Raw genomic sequence first — 22,367 nt, 5'->3', positions numbered from 1 at the left:
GCATTCACGCCACGCGTGGAGCCTAGTTCGCTTAGCCCCCTGCTGTTATTAGGCATTTAAGTTGTTTTGTTTTCACTTTTAAAAATGATTCTGGGGCAGCCCAGGTGGCTCAGCGATTTAGCGCCTGCCTTCAGCCCAGGGTGTGATCCTGGAGACCCCGAATTGAATTCCATGTCGGGCTCCCTGCATGGAGCCTGCTTCTCCCTCTGCCTGTGTCTCTGCCTTCATCTCTCTCAATGTGTCTCCATGAATAAATAAATAACATTTAAAAATAAAAAATAAAAATGATTCTGCAATGACCATCAGGTTTAACGTCTGTTTTTCCTTGAAATAAATTCCCAGACGTGAAAATTGCTAGGACAGTAGTACGCCCCTTCTAGGGCTCTTGCCGCGGTTGGCCAAACTACCCCAGAAAGGGATAGGCCACTCAGGCTGCGGAGGGCTTTGCCTGGTTATTAGTGAATGCTCTGCAATAACCCTGTTCACGTTGTGTCACAGGCACTGGCAGCTGCACTTGCCAATAGGATTGAAACCCAGACTTGAAACTTTATGCATTATTAAATGTCAGATAAATGGGGAATACCATACTACAAATATTCAAGAGCAAAAGTACCAACTTATTTAGCAGTTTTAGTTGCCCAATAGGTTGTGTGCTAACTTGAAACATTTCTCTCATCATAAAATGCCTTTAAACATTTTTCTATAACTGAACAGAAAGTTTTCTTTATTGCCTAGTTTCTTGTATTTGAGAATGGTTATCCCATGTGTAAGGCATTAGGAGTTCTTCCATTGCCATTAATTCACTATTGCTCACAAATCATGTAACTACTAAAATATTGTACAGAATTTTTTTCCCTCTAATTAGTGTGTATATGGATAAGAGATCTTGTGATGATCACTTGCAAACTTAGATTTTGAGAATTATGTGATTCTGTGTGGCAAAAAACCTGAAATAAAGAAATTTTCAAAAAAAAAAAAAAATTCCTGGGCGGGAACCCGAGGCTCGGGAGGTCAATGAACGCTAGAATCGCACTCGAACTAGGTCCAGGTGACTATTCCCAAGCCTGGGCGTGTCCTCCTGGGCCACGACCCCCAGCCTTCCTAGTTCAAAAATACAAAATTACAAAAAAACAGGAGACGCTAAGTAAAGACGAGAGGGAAGATGAGAGCGCCGAGAGAAGGGCCAAAAGCCGAGGGTCAAGGAACTGGCGCGGGGGACGAGGGCGACGCCGAAACGACCGTCGTCTTCCCGCCGCGCCACGCGCGTCCGCGGACCCACAGGTGCGAGAGGCGGCGGCGCGCCGCGGGAGCCCCGCCCCTGCCTCCCCGCCCGTCTCCAGCCGTTCCCCACGCTCCGCCCCGGGAGGCGGAACCGGATCTCGCGACACTTTCCCACATGGCGCAGAACGCAGCGCGGACGCGGCGGCGCGCGCGGGACTTCCGGCGCGCGCGCCACGTGATCCGCGCCGGAACCGCATTTCTGGTCTCCCGGGCAACAGCCCCTCCCGCCCGCGCCCGTGCTAGCTCCTCACAGGAAGTAGGCCCCTGCTCGCCCACCGTCCGAGATCCGCGAGCTACGAGCCCACGAGGTGACTCCGGGGACGGCTGGGTTTCCTTGGGGGAGTGAGGGAGGAGCCTGCAGGCCCCGGAGCCTGGCTTCCGCTGCTACCGGGAGAGCGGAGGGCTTGCCTGTCACGGGTCGTAACGTCATCCCGCGGGGCCCGTGAGATTCTTAAATCCTTGCTGGTTAATGGCGCCTGGACACTGGTTCCAGAGACTCTCAACTGCAGCGCTTAGGAAATCACTGGATGACTTTTAAGAATTGTCATGCCCGGGTCTCCATCCCGGACCACTTAAATTCGAATTTCTAGAAGTGGGGCCAGGCATCCCTATTCCTATTAAACTCCCCCCCCCCCCGCCCCCGGGATTCTGAGGTGCCGAGTAACACTGTGTTAAGCCAAGTCTGGAAAGTGAACTCGGACTTTGGCCCTACAGCCCAGTATCTGAACAGAACATCACCCAGAGCAGCCTCATCCTTGCAAGGATGTCCGGAATATTGATTGACCCGTCTGCTCAAAACTTAGGGTTTTCTCTTTCCCTTACACTTTGACCTCTGTGGGAGGCCAAAAGCATTCCGGTGGAAGTTACCTAGACAACATTTGGCACCTCTGGTCTTTTATGCGCCTTACACGTGGGGGTGGAGAAGGCCTTCGCCTACTTTTCTAAGTATTTAAGTGCAGTTGAACCAGGGACCAACTAAGTGCCTTTTAGTTCTGAAATCCTGGGAGTTTCTTAGTACAGATCACACGATTCTGAACAGTTTTACCTTTTTCAGGAATGATTTTTTTTTTTAAGTTGTTTCATAGGCTAGGTTCTGTATTCCTAGGGTTTTGCACCTTAAGTCAGAACAACATTACTCGAAAGTCTAGACCAAAGATTAATAACACTTCTGGGTCTTTTTACTCTCAGGGTTTCCATGAATTGTGGGGTGGAGATAACCTTTACAAATACAACCTATAAATAGAGCTTATAACAGCTCCTTTGGGATGGTAATGCCAACAGATACCATGTATTTTTAAAGATCGTTGGTTAGTGACTCGGGATATGTATAACTGAAGGCAAGTTCACGGTAGGGTGTACAGATCTCCTCTATGTTCATTGCTGTGCTGGGAAAGTATATAAAGCTCCAGAGAGAAACGTTCATTCTAAAACTGTTTTGCACATGGTGAAAGATTATTTTGGTTTTTAAGATCCAGCATTAAGGGTGAAGTCAGATGAGAAGGATTGGGGAAAATTGAACAATTAAGGCCGAGTGGAGGCTGGAGAGATTTCAAACTAGGTGTATATGACTCTTGGACCTCTTCTCTCCCAATAGGAAATTCAGCCATATAACAGTTGGACAAGTAAAAAAAGACTGTAACTGGTTGGTCAAAGATCAGATGAATTGAAAAAACTTTTAAAAAATTTTATGTATTTAAACATCTGCTTTTGGAAAAGATTGGGACCTTTATGGTTACTTGAGTGACTAGCTACTCAGTTTATTTAGGAAAGGCAGAAGGAGAAGGAGACACTGTTATAAGGAAAAAACAATCTCACCAGCATGCAAAGGCAGGAAAATATACCTATGGTACTTATGCTGGAAGGAAAATAGGAAATATAAAAGAAACAGATTTCAAAATCCATGCCTATATGTAATTGATTAAATGAGTGGGATGTACTAATTCCTGTATAAATTCAGAAAAGACACTGATTAAATGGAATTACCATGTATGTCTTTATAGACTTGAAATAAAGCTCCTGAAACCTACTGGTGGTTTTAACCATTTTAAATGAGTCGTGCCTTTTGCTGGTAGGCTCCGAACTTGCATAACCTGCTTGTTCAACCCTTGGTCCCTTACAGTCACACTAGGTTTGCTTTGTGAAGGATACACTTGCAGTGAAATGAATTTACTGTTTTGTCCTCTGAGTTCTGTTACTGTTACATCCTTACTGGTTATCCCAGTTTTCAACTATCCCATTGCCTGTTGTGCTCATGAGTCGGAGGGTCACTTTGTTTTTCAGTGGCCTCCTATTTCACTTAAGATTTTGACTTTGGCCCCATAGGGATTTCATGAACTTGCAAATAAATCCACTCAAAAATCTATCACCCTGCTGATAAACAGTGCCAGGTTGTGGGTTTTGTTTTGTTTTGTTTACATTTTTATTTATCCATTCATGAGAGACAGAGAGAGAAGCAGGCTCGCTTCAGGGAGCCCGATGCAGGACTCGATCCCAGGACCCCGGGATCACGCCCTGAGCCAAAGGCAGACGCTCAACCACTGAGCCACCCAGGTGCCCCATGTCTTGTCTTGTTTTTTTTAAAGAACAGTGCTTAACTACATCCTTTCCGTCTTTCCCCTTCCCCATGCCACACCTTCCTTTGTGGCATTACTTCTAACAGCAATATCCGAAGAGAGTAAACAGGTTTGGGATTGAAGGAATGAAAAGGAAATAAGACTTTTGGCTCCCTCGCCCATTAGTTTTAACGATGGTTGTTCTCGACACTACAGAACTTGGTCTCTGAACTTGGTAGCATGTGCCCTTGTGGGAGGCCTGTGTCTGGCCGGAAGATAGAACTTGGATTCATGAGGGTAGAAGGCATTCTTGAGCCATCTTTGTTGACCACATTACCCAGCAGGGACCATGGTAAGCCACAGGAGGGAGCCCATGAGGGTATTAAGCCAGTTGAAACTCCCATCAGGCAGCTGGTGGTGGTGGGCAGGAAGCAATGCTGTCAGAAAACCTCCTTTTATTATTATCTTAGTTGAGGAAGTTCCTACCGGTGTATATATTATTGAAAGACATCTTGATAGGGTTATTAGTACATATATGGAAATTCATTAGAACCACACATGACTCAGTTTATGGAATTTCCATTTCTCGTTGTATCTTCATTTATTTTGAGCAATCTCCAGCAGACCCCCTTCTACCCTAAAACATATACCGAAAGCCTAAATTAGATCCTCCGAATTATCTGGTTGATTAAGAGAACCAAATCAACCAGGAATCTTATCAGAAAGGTTTGACGTGGGCAGCCCAGGTGGCTCAGCGGTTTAGTGCGGCCTTTAGCCCGGGGCATGATCCTGGAGACCTGGGATCGAGTCCCACGTCGGGCTCCCTGCATGGAGCCTGCTTCTCCCTCTGCCTGTGTCTCTGCCTCTTTCTGTGTGTGTGTGTCTCTATGAATAAATAAATAAAATCTTAAAAAAAAAAGAGAAAGGTTTGACATTAGAGACTTTAGCCAGCATAACTTAATGATTGATTTCTAATGTGTTTCTATGCAAAATTCAAAGCAGGTGAATTTTCATGTATTTAATATTCAGAATTCTACTGGAAGAAGAGGCTAGATAGAAAAATCCAGTTGCAGACTATGCATTATTGTTTGAGGGGAATTTGTGTTTTTATTTATTGATTGTGATGACACACCAAGATCCTGTATTTATAGGAATATAGACACACAATAAAAAGAATATGTATGATGTCACAACCTCTCAACAAAACCACATTACTTATTTGTGGAATTTTTTAATGACTCGATGGAAATAGTTGAATTTCTTCCATTGAAAACGACAAAGCTCTTGTCTGTTAGTCTTCATGTATATTTATGCATTTAAAAATACATCCCCGGGGCACCTGGGTGGCTCAGTGGTTTAGTGTCTGCCTTTGGCTCAGGTCATGATCCCAGGGTTCTGGGGGTCGAGTCCGCATTAGGCTCTCTGCTCGGTGAAGAGCGTGCTTTTCCCTTTGCCTGTGTCTCTGCCCCTCTCTCTCTCTCTCTCTCTCTATGTCTCTCATGAATAAATACATAAAATCTTTTTGAAAAAAAATCTCCAAAGTAAGTAAACATACATCTCCAGGATAAGCAGATTAATTGAAGAATAAGTGTATTCTTTAAGAAAGGCTATATGGGAAAATACATGGTGTAAGACTCAGGGCACTGCCTTGCCTGTGGGCCCCAGGCCTCGGCAGTGTTTCATGAATGACCTCAGCGCTGTTTTTTTCCTTCCTTCTCTGGTGGTTGAGGACAGACAATGAATTCGGTCTCTGTACTCGCCTGGGCTCAGCTGGGTAGTGACTATTATGCCATTGTGCTCACTGGGGAGGGCTGCTGGTTTGCTGGTACTGTGGATCCCAGCCTGCCCTGACATTGCCATTCTCTTTTCTTTCAGCTCCACCATCCCATTAGGAGAAAAGCTGCTGTTCAGTCCATGAAGACGTGTGCCATAAAAGAGTAGGAGATACTCCCAAAGAGGTGACGAATGAAAGATAAAATTAAGGACCATTGAAAGGCATCTAAATCTGCTGCAATCATAAGCTTGCTTTTCTTTGAACTGGTGGCTGAAAGTGTTTTAATGTCTAGAATTAGTTTCATGTTGGCTTTTCAGAAACCCAGGCGTTTTTTTAGGTCCTTAAGCTCTCTGTGTGGAAAGAGTAGCCGCTTTGAAAAAGTTAACAGGACCGATTCTTAGAGGAGGTTTTTGTTTTCCCTTAGGAACTCACTGATGCACTTAGCAAGAAAGGATATGTATTCCTTCTTCCGGGGAAGAGCCGGGAACTCTCCTGCTTCCCATCCTTGGTGGGTTGCTGTCCAGCCCATGGCAGCTAGTAGGGTCTCCATCAGAAATCATGGCAGTACTTGTGCATTCTAAGCCCAGTTGATTGCAGGAGTTGGGGTTTTTGTTTTGTTTTGTTTTGTTTTTTAATTAAGTCTTTAAATACCTATGTAGATCTTTAAGAAATGGTTCCATTTCCTTATTTAGTCGTGGAGACGATTCTTTTATCCCAGATATTAGGAACTGGTCACCAAGATTGTTGGTTGGTCATCATCACAGTTGTCTTGCTTCCACTCATCTTATTCCAAGCCTAATTTACGAGATGAGTGAGAATCACAGAGTTCCTCCACGGCTTGCCAAGTGGAGAATGAGCAACAATGAGGGCACTCTGCGTACTGAGAGCAGAGTCTATACAACTGAATAACGTATTCACATGAAACAGGGGCTGGCAAAGGATGGCCCACAGCTTGTTTTTTGTACTGCCTGGGAGCGAAGAATGGTGTTTATATTGCCAAAGGGTTGTTTTTAATTTTTAAAAAAAGGAGAAGAAGAAGAATGTGTGACAGAGACTGTATGTGGCCCACGAACCCAAAATGTTTACTATTTGACCCTTTATAGAAAGAATTTGCTGGCATAAAATACCAAGAGTAGTGCTGGAAAGTGCAAGCCAATAGTTATAAAGCTGCATGCAAGCTACTACTCCTTTAGATGTTTTTCTAGACCTTTATTTTGTTTCTGAGAGTTTACTTCATTTGTCATTCATTCTCAGGAACTACTTTTAATTGAATATCTGTAGGAATTGAAGAATCTTAAAGTACTCAAGATGTAAAAGAATGTGATACATAGGTTTTGGAATTTGAGGAAGGAGAATAATAAAGCCGGGATGAGTGAGCATATGCGACACACAGCTCCAGGACTCTAAACTTGCCGAAGGATGGCAGCAGATTTGATTAGAAGTGTCCCAATGGCCAAAACCAGAAAGCACTATCAAAATAAAATCGATGTCCAAGATGCCTGTATTCCATCATTAAGATAAATTCGGCTTTCCTTCACGGCCTGAATCTTTTTTTTTTTTATATGTATGATAGTCACAGAGAGAGAGGCAGAGACATAGGCAGATGGAGAAGCAGGCTCCATGCACCGGGAGCCCGATGTGGGATTCGATCCCGGGTCTCCAGGATCGCGCCCTGGGCCAAAGGCAGGCGCCAAACCGCTGCGCCACCCAGAGATCCCACGGCCTGGGTCTTGAAAGAGTCTAGTACCTTAGCCGACTAGTTGGTCTGCTGCTTAGGGTGCTGGTACACCGGGCTGAATCCGAGCTGCTTGTGCTCCTGGAATTGGCTTCCTTCAGCCACCTCAGCCCACTGTCCTCACTTCCTCCTTGCAGAAGCGCTCAGAGCGTGCCTTGTGTGATCTCTGAGACAATATAACGTGGCAGCCCTTCTAGCAAAGTATTTGTCGAATCAAAGGCATAAATAAGTAGCCTCTCCTCAAATTAGTTCTCCCTGCCCCCTTTTAATCACAGTCATTGACATTCGAGCAGCCTGGTGAACGTGATGAATTACACTGGAGCCTCTTAAACAGTTGTCTACTTGATAGCACATGCCTACATTTCTATCTCGGCAAAGTGGAACCTCTCATAAGCCATCTTGTACATTTTCAGAATAACTGTACTATTGCTTTTAAAGCCAGGCTGGATTTTCCCAACTATAAATAAAAACAAGGTCTGCAGTAGTGTTCAATTACAATAATGTTTATGGCATATTTGAGGCTGAATCCAGACTTCCCAGTTCAGGATAATTAATATTTACGTTGATCCTGGTTCTAAGTATGTTTTATGAGGCATAGAAGTCTGGATTCAAAACTCTTAATTTCCAGAAGACACGTAGATGCCTCCCAGACTTTTCAAATTTAATTCCTGTGCTACTTGTTAATCTGTAAAACAAATTTGATTAAGACACACATGTAGTTCACTTTAATGGCATTATGTGCTGCAGGCTCTCAGAAAATTATTCAGATTTCAGTGATACCAATATGAAACCGGGCTGGAATGAATTAGCCACTTACAGGCTGCACCTTACAGTTCAGCACTCAAATATGTACTGATTTCTACTGTAATTTCATTTGTGTTAGTGTTACTTCTCTGGGTGGTTAACCCCTTAATTGTATTGACTTTTCTATTTCTTCAGTAGCTTGTAAAGCACATAGGCACTTAGCCAGGTTTTCAGATAATTGCTCACATTTTAAACCTTTAAATTATAGTTTTAGAGTAATGTGAACTTTACACTTACATCTTCACTGGCTTGGTTAGCTTTTTTCCAGTTTACATTCACTACATGTGTGTGTATTCCTGAACTTAGAACAGTGAACAGGAAGTGTGGGCTGTGTTTAAGATAAATTTACAGAAGATCATGTCAACCCTCTTAGAAATAGCCTATTTGAAAGCTTGTTATATTTAAAAAAGAAAGTGAATAGTTCTCTTCAGGCTAAATCTTAAAAAGATGTGGTCAATTTAACATCTCAATTTTCCACATTAACCATAGCAAAACATCTGATAGAGATTACAAAATAAGCAAGTTCTTAGAGAATTTTAAATTCTACCCTCTAATTAAATGAAGGAGGAGAAACAGGCCTCCTTCAGCATCTGATTTCCCAGAGTTTCAAAACCCAAGTAGCTGTTTGCTCAGCATCACATTGTGTTAGTAGTTTCATCTAACAGATGCTTAAATTCTCATCCATTCTAGGATAGTACTTTTGGTTTTCTTCTGCTTTTTATTTTAAAGATTTTATTCATTCATGAGAGACAGAGAGAGGCAGAGACACAGGCGGAGGGAGAAGCAGGCCCCATGCAGGGAGCCTGATATGGGACTCGATCTCGGGTCTCCGGGCTCACGCCCTGGGCCAAAGGCAGGCACCCAACCTCTGAGCCACCCAGGCATCCCAGCTTTTTGTTTTTATTTAAAGTAATCTCTACACCCGATGTGGAACCTGAACTCACAATGACCCTGAGATCAAAAGTTGCATGCTCTACCAACTGAGCCAGCCAGACATACCAGGATATTTTACCTTTTTTTTTTTTTTTTAAGTACATTCTGATGTTCGCTGGCATTTTAGTAGCTCTGAACTCCTGAACAGGAAGGGGGGAAATCAAATTATTTTAAATGGTTCATAAAAGGTACAGCTGCAGATTAAACTTTAGGTATCTTCTGCTATATCAATACCATCACAAGCAGGTAGGTGGGGGCAAAAGGAGTAAATCCTGGCTGAGCAAGGTTGTTGGGCAAAGGCATTCTATGCGGGCACTTGGTGGAGAGTCTTCATGGAAGTTTCTTCTACAGAGATGCAGAGTGGTTAGGCAGGGAGTATGTGGTGTCATAGGCTGGCTGAGAGATGCAAATTACAATCAAAACCAAAACAAGGCTTGTCTGGGGGCTTAAAGCCCAAGGCACAACCCAGGCTGGAGAGAGATCTCATTTGGAGACGCTTCTCCAAGTCCCAAATCTGGCAGGCAAGACCCAGTAATAGTTTCCAATGAGCTGGCAAGACATACTCTATTCAAGCCGTGGGGCCATCTAGGGTTAATTTAAATTGGCATCGGCATGAGTTAAGGATTAGTAAATAAAGTAATAGTTGTAGATTTTTAGTTCATGTTCTATATTAATATTTTTATATACATATTAACTAGTATGGTTCTTTCTAGTCTTTACTTTGAATAGGTTAACAAATATTGGAAAAATGCAGTGTCTTTTGAACCACAGAATCCTATTTAAGGGGATCCCTCGTTTTCAGCACACAAGGTCGTACCCCCGGTGCCAGGGCCCTATAGTGTATGTAGCGTGGAGATCAGGCATGGTACTGGGAAGCCCATCTCTGAGGAGCCGCTTGTAAACCATGAAATAGCCACAGATATCACACACGTGTACTGACCACATGTTTGCACTGTGGTTCTTTCCTAGTTTCAGTGCCCATTTGTACTTCCACAGTCAGAGATGGCAGCAAAGGTAAGACTTTTTTTTTTTTAACTCATAAGAGAAAAAGGTAAATTTTAGTCTTGAGAGTCTTGGTATTCTCATTCCATGATGGAGAAGACCAAAGAAACAATTCATCCAAAGGCTGAAAGTAAAGGCACCATTGGGAAAGTTGCTAGACAGCTTTTGTCCAGGCACTGAGGAGTGAGCAGATGTTTAGGGGGCAGTGACGGAGCAATAGAGAACATTAGTCCATGTGGTTCTTAGAACAAATTGCTTGGTTATCATGGGTAGAGAGGGCTGAGATGGTTGACATTGTATCTCTGCCCGTATCTTATGTAAAAATGGTAAATATTAGCCTCTGTTCCCACTTTATCCTGGCCATAACCTCAGACTAATTGTTCTGTGTGTGCCTCATGCACACGTAGTTGGTGTGTGTTGTGGGCGTGGACGTGTCCTGTGTCCTCTTTAGCCCAGCAGTAGTGTCCTAATGTAGAGTAGGTATTTAGTAGATACTCGGTAGATACATGTTTACTTGGTTAAACGTTGGAAGGTTCTCTTGAGAAAGAACTATATGGTATGTAGCCTCCACCTCCCTTTATTCTGTAGGCGGCATCATGGAAAGCCACCGACCCTTGGTTTTCTCATCCAGTCTATGCAAGATACTGGCAACATTACCATCAGGCGATGGCCTGGATGCAAAGCCACCATGGTGCCTATAGGAAGGCCATAGAATCTTATTTCAGTTGTCCGTGGCCCTTCCCTCCTGCGGCCCTTCCCGGAAGCTCATACCCTAACCAGGCCAAATCTCCTCGGCCCTCTCGTGACCATCTCCTGGCTTCCACGGACTCGCACTGCGGTTCTTCGCATTCTAGAAGGTCCCGGCAGCATCCACCAGCCCGCAAGACGAAACACGCAGAGGAGGAGGCAGGGTCTGAGTCGGATGGGGGTGTGGAGTGCGACCTGAGCAACATGGTGATCACAGAGGAGCTGCGCCAGTACTTCGCCCAGACCGAGAGGCACCGGGAAGAGCGACGTAAGTGCGTGCCCCTCCCCCACACACTTCCTTTCCTTGCCCTGCCTTTGGCACTGTCTTCTATCCTCTAGTTATCTTATACCTTCCTACTCTTCCCCATCCAGCCACACCCCCACTGTCTGAGTTTCCAGAGGCATTCTAATACAGGACTTTCTCTAGCCCTAGGACACAGCATGTCCCAGGGGCACCTCTGCCGTCTCCCGGGTGTCAGACCCTCGGGCACATGGGGTGCGGGCCTGCGCCTGTGTTCCCTCATCTACACACCAGCCCTTCGAGCGTATTCCACCCGATTCACAGACAGTGCAGGCGACCCTGCAGAAGGTTCATTCACTTATTCCAGGTATACAACTAATCACTAGCTGTTGGGATTCAAATTGGGTCAACCTGACTCCCAACCCCCGTGCTGCTTCTTCTAGCGCAAGCTTCAGGATTGGGTTTGGCCCTGAGACTGCCAGGTTTTTAAAATACTGCTGCCGCCTCATTGGCACAGAGTGCTGAGACCTCCCTGGTGCCAGAGAGCTACCAGGTTTTAATTATGAAACGCTGTCCAGAGCAGAGGTCACTGTGAACCTAAACAGTCTAGGACTCAAACCTTCTGGTTGGATCCCACGTGGAAGCAGTCAGCTATTAGAGTCAGAGAAGTGTGATAATGCTTTTCTCTGTTCCGTGGCAAAGAAGGAATTGTCTCTTTTTAATTTCTTACCAAGTTGCCACAAAGAACTAGAACTGCTTATTGTGCTCTCCTTACTATGAAAAGTCACCAGACCGTTTACATTTGAAGTGTCTCAAACAGATACACTGTTCCCTTATTATCACCAGGATCTAGTTTCAATGTTGCTTTTAGTGACTTCTAATTATATGATATTTTACTTAGAATTTTTTAATAAATAGAAACAAACAGAAAAAAACAGAAACATAGAAGTCTGAGGTTGGGCAAGTTTTGATTCCATCTTTGATTGATCTGTGTTTTCCTGATGAGGGGCTTATCAATCCCCAGTAGGTACCAGGAACTGAGCAGTGGGCTTTGTATACAGTATCATGCCCTTTGGTATCTTAAAAGTAGACAATGATGAGGGAGAGGACATGTTCAGGCATGTCCACATTTGGTCGGAATGCCGTTTTTTACAGCTTTTGAAAAAGAAAATATGATGGATGTGGGGTTTCTTTCTGTTGTCCTTACCAGAGGGTAGAAAAACGTGTTTTTCCAACCAGAGATTGATACTTCTATGATAGTAATTCTAATTAAGGATGAAAACAAACCCCAGTCATCCAAAAGGCCATTTTGAATTATCTACTAATTTAAAATTAATTTGATATATGGTCATCCAATAAAAAATAGATACAAAGATAATGAAAATAAAGTGACTGAGGGTGTCTTTGCAATATCAGCAGTTAAGTTACAGATATGGCTAAGAGCCATTCCCGTTCTTCCTCTTACCTTGGTCAGGAAGGATTCTAAGTAAGTTCAAAAAAAAAAAAAAAAAGTCATAGAAATTACCTGCTAAGTTGTACCTGGCACTTAATATTGTTTTGTTTTGTTTTGTTTTTTAATTTTTATTTATTTATGATAGTCACACAGAGAGAGAGAGGCAGAGACACAGGCAGAGGGAGAAGCAGGCTCCATGCACCGGGAGCCTGACGTGGGATTCGATCCCGGGTCTCCCGGATCGCACCCTGGGCCAAAGGCAGGCGCCAAACCACTGCGCCACCCAGGGATCCCTTAATATTGTTTTGAATGAATGAGTGAAGTGTTTCAGTATTAATTGTGAGCCTTAATTCAGAGGTTTTCAAATATCTCATAAAGTGCTAAACTTGCTTTGCTTATGTAGGACATTTTACAAAGCAAGTTAGGGTTTGAATGCTTGATAAACTTGATGAACTTCATATTTTGTTTTTTAATTATTCCCAAATCTGCTGAGGTGACTTCAAGGCTCCAGATTGCACTGTTATTATCATCACTGCTGTCAGCTGAATCGTGTTCCCTAAAAAAAAAAAAAATCTGGGGATCCCTGGGTGGCGCAGCGGTTTAGCGCCTGCCTTTGGCCCGGGGCACGATCCTGGAGACCCAGGATCGAATCCCACGTCGGGCTCCTGGTGCATGGAGCCTGCTTCTCCCTCTGCCTATGTCTCTGCCTCTCTCTCTCTCTCTCTGTGTGTGACTATCATAAATAAATTAAAAAAAAAAAAAAAATCTGTTGGGAGTCCTGTCCCCAACCCCCAACCTCAGGGTGTGAGCTTATATGGACATAGGGTCTTTACAGGGATACTTCAGTTAAGATGAGGTCCTTAGGGTAAGTCCTGACCCAGTATGTATCCTTACAAAACGAAACATTTGCACACAGAGATAGACACGCACCCAAGGAGAAGACCGTGTGAAGACTTCGTGTTACAGGGTCCCGCTCGCCTCCATTACTTCTCAGCTAGAGGTTCTTATCTTGTGGGTCACCTACCCTAACTGGCCTGTGCCTGAGCCACCTCACCGCTGAAATGGGGATCCTAATTAATGGAGTGGTAATTATGAAGATTCGATGAGATAATAAAAGATAAATTAGAGAACCAATGCTTGCTACGAATTTAGTGCCCAAGAAATGTTAGTTGTTATGGTTAGTTGCTAATAACTCATCGTTTAGTGTGGATTAACCATATACTGATTTTACTCTAATGTTTGGGTTAATTAGTGCTTCATTGAGATTCTGCATAATTTTACTAAAAATGTTCTGTGCTTCAAAAAAAGTCATATTTCTGCTCCCCACTTTTCAAATTCTTAAATTGACTTAGAATATTTAAAAAGCAAAAGAGTCAAAGTTTTGGTGTCGATCCAATTTAGTTGTTAACACAGTTTCATCAAAGTAGTCATTAAGACTACTTTTATTCCGTTTCAAGGCCATTCTTGTTCGGGATAACAATATACTAAAATACATGGAAAAAATGAATGTACTTCCATATTACTAATATAACAGCACTAAACACATTGAGCTTCTGCTTCTTTGTTCTTTGTAAATGTGTAGTTGTAACATAATTGAAAACTGCTTGTCATAGGGTCTCTGCGATGCTTTTATCTGTGGTCTGCTCTAAAAATATGATCAGGTCTTTGGGAGATGTGGAGATTGTCTGGCAAGGGTGAGAACATGCTGTGATGTCAGAGTCTACTCTGACTGCTAAAGATTTAAAAGCTGCCAGGGCCTGACCCTGCACCCCCAAAAACAACGGGCCTTATTTTTTTCACCAGCACTTTTGGTGGCGTATAGGATGAATACGTGTTCCTTCAAGCAGTAATGAAGGACGAACTCAGATGTAAGCAGTTTGAATGCCCATGGTGCTTTCCAATCCATTACTTCACTAGAAATGTTCATGGAAGTTAAGTTATATACACAGTTGGGATATATTTTAGTAATAATTAAGGACCTGAGCAGTGTGAATACTTGGTTAAAGATGTTTTGTTTTGCTCTTTGAACCACTAGAAGCTACTTACTCAATGAAGGCAAATCCAACTTTGAATATGGATCATCTAGAGAACATAGAATTTTATGAAGTTTCATTAGCAGGGAGAAACATAGAGAAATTTGATTTTATTTTTCAGTATTATTCACTTCCATGGGAGTATATATGTTATATAATTCATCATCATCTGAGTCTTATATTTTCTTAGAATAAGATCCTTCACACTGGACAGCATGTTCTTGTTTGTGATTACTGCTCTTCCAGATAATCTCTAACATATTTTAATGATAAAAAAATTAAGTAGGGTAAATAAAGAACTCCTTCTGTGCAGTGGGAACAGACATGCTTTTGATTATGTTATATGTCATTTCCTAATGAGATATTTCCGTTATTCAAAACTTCACTGGTAATATTACTTATGGGAAAGTAGATAATCGTGGAGTCTTTAAAGGTCAGCTGTGTTTTCAATTATTTCTTAGGAAAAATGTTTATTGTTAGGTTAAGAAAAGTATCATGTTTTAGTCATAAATAACCATCAACTGAGACTGCAAGGTTATAGTCCTAATACTTAGAAGGGAAATGAGTGAAAGTTATCATTCCCAGTGGAGAAGGCGGCCCTCCGAAACAAACAGCACCACTCTTGTCTCAGGCTTCCCCTGTGTCTTGGGGGTAACAGTGGGGTTAAAACAGAGACATATTCACAAAGAGCTTAAACCCAGTTGGGAAGAGGAGACAAAATCAAATTACAACTGATACCTAGCAGAGCCATCTATGGCATGGTCCCCGGGTACTTTGCAGTGATGGGTAGAACCAGTGAACTCAGCCACCAGGGTAGTGGTAGAAAATGAAGTGTGCTCAAGGCCTTGAGGGATAGGGTCAGTTGAGATCAGGAAAGAAAGGGGGTAAGCCCACTCCCCACTTAGCACTCAAAGTGCTATTCTTACCACAGGGCCCAGGTGTGCTTCTAGACATTTGATGGCAGACATCTGCTCCGTCATGCTGTGTCCACTGGAACTGGAAGGTTTAGATGAGTTTTCATTACCGAAGCTTCTGTCAGTCAGCTGGAACCCCATCCGGTTTGTCCTCACTCCACCCTCTATGGAAAACCTGGAGGACCCAGTGAGGCGTACCGCCCCGAGTTTAGGGAGCCGCTGTGGTCTAGTCGATGGGAGTAAAGCGTGGCGGCTAACTGGCTGAGCACAGTTCCATCGTGTGTGTGTCTCGTCTAGCTCAGATGTTCAAAGCACATAAAACCAGTCGGTGGGAAGGTGCATATAAGAGGCCGTAGAAGAGTGGAAGGGAGGAGGGGAAATGCACTTGTATACTAAAAGCAAAACTGGTGATTATCCACTGACTTCATTTGTCACAGAGAGGGATGTGAGGTGACGATGAAGACCCATCAGAAATGGCTCCGGGTCTGCTGGCAAGCACCTGTGTTCTGGGGGTGTTGCTGACGAGCCAGATATGAGTCATTTGTGATATAAATCAAGCCTGTCCTTTTGCTCAGTTGTGCTAAAATCATTAATTCTGGCAACATAGAGAATACAGTCAGAAAGACATGCTAATCCTGGAAAAACAAGGAAAAATAACGTTCTTCAACACTCATTTGTCTTAGCGCTTTGTCTTCCAAAATGTTCTGCCTTTGCACTAATTATCTGTGGAATACTGGATGAATGTTTTATTGCTATGTCAAGTCTTCTAAAACCCAAGTCACTTCTCATGATTTTGTTCTCCTTTGTAGACTGTAAGTCCACCTTGGTAGTAGCATCATGTACATTTATAGATTGAGGGGGAAAATATCAAGGTTACATACCCTGACCCAGATGGGATCCAGTAGCATTTCTCCTTAATAGGAGAAATTACTGTTACTTTTTTTTTTTTTATTTAGATTTTATTTATTTATTCATGACAGACACAGAGAGAGAGAGAGAGAGGCAGAAGCACAGGCAGAGGGAGAAGCAGGCTCCATGCAGGGAGCCTGATGTGGGACTCGATCCCAGGTCTCCAGGATCACACCCCAGGCTGAAGGCAGCGCTAAACCGCTGGGCCACAGGGGCTGCCCTGTTTTCTTGTTTTAACCCTATATGCATATTAGCCATTATATTAGTTTCCTAGGGCTGCTGTAGCAAATGACCATAAATTGGGTGGCTCAAACAACAGAAATTTATTCTCACAGTTCTGGAAGCCAGAAGTCTGAAATCAAGGTGTTAGCAGGACCCATTCCCTCCAAAGGTTCTGGGAGGGGCTCCTGGTATTCACTGGCCCATGGGAGCATAGTTCCAATCCTGCCCTCTTGTTTACATGCTTTCCCTCCTGTGTGTCTTTGTGTCCTTTTCTGTCTGTCCTACGGACACTCGTTGGGTTTAGGGTTTACACTAATCCAGTATGATCCCATCTGGATCCTTAATTACGTCTGCAAAGACCCTATTTCCAAAGTAGGTCATATTCTGAGGTTCCATATAGATGTGAATTGGGGGGAGGGGGCACCATTCAACCCACTACAGCCCTGTTTTAAAGCTGGAATCTAAAAAGATACTCTGACTTGTATTAAAACAAATTCCCAGGGCAGCCTGGGTGGCTCAGCGGTTTAGCACCTGCCTTGATCCTGGAGACCCGGGATCGAGTCCCACATCGGGCTCCCTGCATGGAGCCTGCTTCTCCCTCTGCCTGTGTCTCTGCCTCTCTCTCTCTCTCTCTGTGTGTCTCTCATGAATAAATAAATAAAAATCTTAAAAAAAAAAAAAAAAAAAAAGACAAATTCCCATGACTGAATAGGCTGTGAGGAAAAAAAGCACTGGGTAACATTGAGTCCCACATCTGTTTTCAGTAAAAAAAATGACCAACTTCTCCATGACAAGGCACCTGTTATGTCTGAAGTATGATGTTCTGCTTCTCTGCTTCAGTCAGATGATTCTCCATCTGGTTGAGCCCTCACCTTGTTTTGATGGGAAGAAAAACTGCTAGTGATTTAGAATCCTTTCTTTCCTTGAGGAAGGAAGCAATAAAAAGAAAACAGAATAAGTGATGCCTTCAAGTGAGGATATTCTGTTCTAAGGTTTGCTTGGGTCCCGTAAGTCAGTATAAGCTAAAGTACTTTCAGGTGCTTAGCGGTAGCTTCCAGTGTCCAGCCAGTGTGAAGGCATTTGGTTTTAAGCTGACTGGTTTTCAAATTTGTAGTCTACCCTTAGGACTTTCTTTTTTCAATTGTTTAAGTAAGTAGAGGCACAGTGACTCAGATGTAAAAGAACAAGATCAGACCCCATCTCATTGGTGCCCCCGTCTCCCCCATCCTCTCTGCCATGGAACCTACAGGATGAATATTTTCTTGCTAAGGGAGCACTGCCCATCACCTTTTGAGATTTGAGCATTTGTTTCTATCCCTGAATTGTCATCATTTTTCTTCAACAGCATCTGTAAGAAACAGCTGTTTACAAAAAATAATGTATGGCCTCTGTCCCAGCTTTCTCTCAGCAGTCATTTCCTGAGCACCTGCTTTGTATCAGGCATCGTGTGTCCTCCTGGGGCTGGGGGGTGGTGAAGGCGACAGTGCCCTTTCCCCATACATGACTTCCACAGGTGGGTTCTGGTGCTAGCCGGTCAGTGCAGGGAACAGTCTAACCGCCCCTTAGGTCTCTGTTTTAGGGCAACTACCCACCATGCTATGGGCGCCTAGGTGGCTCAGTTGGTTAAGTGTCATCTGCCTTCCACTCACATCATGATCTCAAGATCCTGGGATTGAGCCCTTTGTTGTTGAGCTCTCTGATCAGCAGGAAGTCCGCTTCTCCCTCTCCCTCCCCCTGCATGGTCTCTCTCTCTCTCTCTCTCTCTCTCTCTCTCTCAAATAAATAAAATTTAAAAAAATAAATAAATACCCACCATGCTGGAAACCGGGAAAGCTCTAAGCCTCTTGTGAGGCAAGGAGGGGACAAGGGTTGAGCCTTAAATTTTCATAAGGAAACCTGAGCAGGAGGGAGAGACAAGAAGAGAATTAAGAGCAGAGGGCTGTGCCTTTTATTCTGTTTTTCTTATACTGAATGAGCTTCATTAACTAAAACCCTGTGATGGTGACCCATGAGCATGTGCCAAGTGTGAACTTGTAGAGCTGCACTGGCTACGTTGACTGGCAGCTACACTTGGCTCGTATTAACAGTGTTTCATCTACACATGTCAACCATCGGAGGAAACATTTCAACGTAGACTTGTTATACTGATTTACTACCTGTAAGATAGTTTTGGTTGGAAGAGTAGCAGAACCGTGTTAAATTACAAAGAAAAGAAAAAGATGCAAAAATAAGGTTAAATTCACATATCCTGGTGGCAGAGAACAACACTTGCTAAGATAGCGCAGATCCAGTGTTTATTAAAACTTGTAAATGCAAAAACTCAGATTTAGACAGGAAGCTGAACATCTGTTGTGTCACTAGATCTGTCAGTAAGGCTGATTATAGTCTTGGGACAAATGTGAAAGTAAAAGGACTGTGGTCTGGGAACCTCTGTTCTCTAGCTGCACAGGCTCTGGGGCCCCCGCAGCTCCCCCTCGAGGGATTGTTTCTACTGGGCCCAAGGATTGGTAAGCACCCAAGTCTCCCTTAGGTGGCAGAGGGAACCTGTGGTCCCCGACTAATGTGGAAATGCCACGCTTTCAGAAGAGTCGTCTTTGGAGGGTGGGGGTATACAATCTCAACACCTGTGAGAACTAAACAGCTCACATCGTCATGTTTCAAACTTGGCAAAAAGACCAAGACTGAGGAAGAAAAACATCTTGACCTCCCCTTTGTTGGCACCTTACGCCACTATTGTGGATCACTTCTGCATTTCACAGTAAGCTGGTTACGTCTCCTTTCTGGGATAAGGTAATGGTTACGTTGCACTTGTTTGCTTGACAATCATTTGGCATATCTGTAGATGACCTCCTTGCAAAACAAATAACCTGCAGATGTGCTAAGTCAGAAATGGCCTTCCACATTTATAGTGTTCCCAAGTTTCCAGAACTCCTTCCCTCAACCCCAAGGTGATAACGTGTGAAAAATGGAATTACAGATGTGACTGCCTAGCCACAGACATGCCTTGCTGCTCACTTCTGGGTTCCCTTCTATTCTAAACTTTCTGCTTTAAAAAAAAAAAGATACAAGGAAAGAATGATTTATGTCATTGTTTTATTCCCTATAACCATCTTCACTCCTTATTCAGTAGCATTTCTCTCCGTAGCAATAAAAGCTACAGATGTGTGCATTCTGCTCTCCATTTCTCTCTTCCCAAAAGAGTTGCTTACAAAAATCTGTCAGTTGGGTAAATTTTACCTTATACAACGTTGTTTCATTGATATGTTTATGTTATTTCTGTTCACATAATGAATTTCTTGCTTTATAAAACTCTATTTAAATTAATAGGATTAAAATCAGGTAACTCTATCACTTGAAATTTAGCCTAAACAAAACTGAAGTGGAAAGTCAGTCCCACAGTGAGGAAGTCACTGCACTGTTGCAGATCTGTTAACATAGGTCGAAGCTTAGAAGTCAAGTCCTCCGGGATCCCTGGGTGGCGCAGTGGTTTGGCGCCTGCCTTTGGCCCAGGGCGCGATCCTGGAGACCTGGGATCGAATCCCACATCAGGCTCCCGGTGCATGGAGCCTGCTTCTCCCTCTGCCTGTGTCTCTGCCTCTCTCTCTCTCTCTCTGTGACTATCATAAATAAATAAAATTTAAAAAAAAATAAAAAAAAAAAAAAAAGAAGTCAAGTCCTCCTTCCACTGGCAGGATCGCCCTGGCTCGGCCCTGTTGCCTTGCGCAAGTGTTAAATTATTTGACTCCATTTCCTGATGTGCTCTGTGCTTTGGCTGTGTGGAAGGATCGGGGCTCATCGCTGCAACTCTGTAGTACCAGCACTTGCTCTTTGCCAGATTACCTAAAATCAATACCTTTAACACGGGGCTGAGCTTTGTCCCCCAGCACCTCATTTGTACGCAGAAGTACTACTTCTTGTAACCCTGGACTTTGCAGGAGCCATTTCGTTGCCCTGCTGGCCTGGAACAGTGTGTGAGAACAGGCGAGCTCCCCGCCAGCCCTTCCAGCTGGGCAGCTCGAGGCAGGTCACATAGATGAGAGAGAGAGAGCTGTATTCGGGGCGCAGTGCAGAGGTTTGAGGGTGCTGGGCAACTTGTTTCTCGGCGGCTTTTTGCCGTCTCTGGCAGCGTATGCCTCCCAGCTAGGCAAACAGTGCGTCTCCTAGGCACGCGGGCAACGGTGTGCGGGTGATGCCTGAGGCCCTAGTGAGCCTCTCGGCAGGCACAGCCGGGCGCGACCTGGCGGCGCAGCTGGCGGCCGCATCCCCGGGCTCACCCCGCCCCCCGCCCCCGTGTTGCTTCGTTCTCAGGACGGCAGCAGCAGCTGGACGCCCAGCGCCTGAAAGACTACGTGAACGCCGACCACGACCTGTACTACAGCAGCCGCCGCTCGGTGGACCCCCCGACCGAGAGGCCCGGCGAGCGCCGCCAGGCCGAGATGAAGCGCCTGTATGGGGACAGCGCTGCCAAGATCCAGGCCATGGAGGCCGCCGTGCAGCTGAGTTTCGACAAGCACTGCGACAGGAAGCGGCCCAAGTACTGGCCTGTCATTCCGCTCAAGTTCTGAGCCCGGGCCGCAGGGTACCCAGCCAGCACCCCCTTCCTTTCGGATTCACTAAATCTCTCCTTCTGTGCATTTTCTCAGGGAAATTTCTCTTATACTGAGAAATAAGCATGTTGACCAAAGTCCCAGGGGGCCGATCTCAGGGCTGGATGTAATATGTTGGCCGCTTGAAGTCGGCAAGACGCATACTGTTGCCAACACTGAAAGATTTTCCTTTGACCTAAAATGATTTCATACATACTATGCTTGATGAAGACAATAATACTGTTCAGTTATTAAAGTCCCCATTTAGAGATACTGCCTGGTGTTTTGCCTTTTTCTATTTTCTTGTCTTTAATCCAACTAAACTCCAACGGACATGCCTTAAATGAGTCAGTTGTCCTCTACTGCTCGAACTCCTTTAGCCCCCACTGAAAATGATCCAGTGGGACAAACACCACTTCTCTCCGAGGCAGAGGTCAGCATGCATGTTCTATAAAGGACCAGAGAGGTAACATTTTCAGCTTTGCAGGCCACACGGCCTTTGTTGCGACTACTCTGTTCTGCCCTGGCAGCCTGAAAGCAGCTATGGATGGTAAGTAAACGAATGGTTTTAAAAAAAAAGAAAAAAAAAAAAGTAAACGAATGGGTATGAGTGTGTTCCAACAAAACTTTATGAATGAAAATGGGCCTCGGGGCAGATTTGGCCCAGGGGCAGTAGTTTGCGAACCCACTGCTCTCCTGGAATAAGAATAACCGTCTGACATTTTTCTTGTTATCCCATTATCTCTACAGGGCTTGAATGTCACACAGAATTGAGAGCAAAGAACAATAATTCCCAAACCTGCTCACCTCCTCTGTTGTAGGAAAGGTATAACTGAGCTCTTACTACGTATGGCGAATGTAGCTTTGAGAAGAGAATACATTTCTGAGGATGAAAATCTAAAAATTGATGGAACAGTCCATTTATAGAAAAGCCAGCTGCCTTTTAAATAAGTTATTACAGTGTTGCCAGGGTGAGCCCATGTTGACCTGAGAAGATTAGCACATCCATCAAAGGTTGGTGAAAAGATTTAATATTGACATGTTTCTCCTGAAGAACACTTAGCTCCACGTTTCAGCCCCTGCCCTGAAACAAATGCATTACTTTCATCAGCCCCAGGTGCTTATTTTTCCAAGCTCTTATTGCATTCCTGGAGTTGCGATTTGTGCTTGGGTATTGCCGA

At 44.1% G+C, this 22,367-nt stretch overlaps 1 protein-coding gene across 5 annotated transcripts; it reads left to right on the top strand.

The window, feature by feature from the left end:
- Nucleotides 1-1,432: 1,432 nt before the first annotated feature.
- On the top strand, nucleotides 1,433-21,459 carry LOC119878054 (gem-associated protein 8-like). Of its 5 annotated transcripts, none has more exons than XM_038586851.1 (5): nucleotides 1,433-1,589; nucleotides 5,709-5,791; nucleotides 10,076-10,093; nucleotides 10,670-11,096; nucleotides 20,909-21,459. In XM_038586851.1, exons 3-5 carry the CDS (start codon nucleotides 10,082-10,084, stop codon nucleotides 21,163-21,165), a joined length of 696 nt encoding a protein of 231 aa, XP_038442779.1. In that variant the 5' UTR covers nucleotides 1,433-1,589; nucleotides 5,709-5,791; nucleotides 10,076-10,081; the 3' UTR covers nucleotides 21,166-21,459. The 5 variants fall into 5 exon arrangements, with proteins under 5 accessions (XP_038442779.1, XP_038442777.1, XP_038442780.1 ...); XM_038586849.1 differs by having other exon boundaries at nucleotides 10,049-10,093; XM_038586850.1 differs by lacking the exon at nucleotides 1,433-1,589 and adding an exon at nucleotides 4,064-4,185 and having other exon boundaries at nucleotides 10,049-10,093.
- The last annotated feature ends 908 nt before the right edge of the window (nucleotides 21,460-22,367 follow it).

The sequence above is a fragment of the Canis lupus genome, chromosome X, assembly GCF_011100685.1.
Source record: "Canis lupus familiaris isolate Mischka breed German Shepherd chromosome X, alternate assembly UU_Cfam_GSD_1.0, whole genome shotgun sequence".
Taxonomy (NCBI): Eukaryota; Metazoa; Chordata; class Mammalia; order Carnivora; family Canidae; genus Canis; species Canis lupus.
Note: the sequence above shows the minus strand (reverse complement) of the source record. Positions and strands in the feature narration are given on the sequence as shown.

Excerpts from the sequence above, each read along its gene's own strand:
- LOC119878054 (XM_038586851.1), top strand. Across the intron at positions 11,097-20,908 it reads GAGGCACCGGGAAGAGCGAC|GACGGCAGCAGCAGCTGGAC; the intron begins GTAAGTGCGTGC and ends CTTCGTTCTCAG.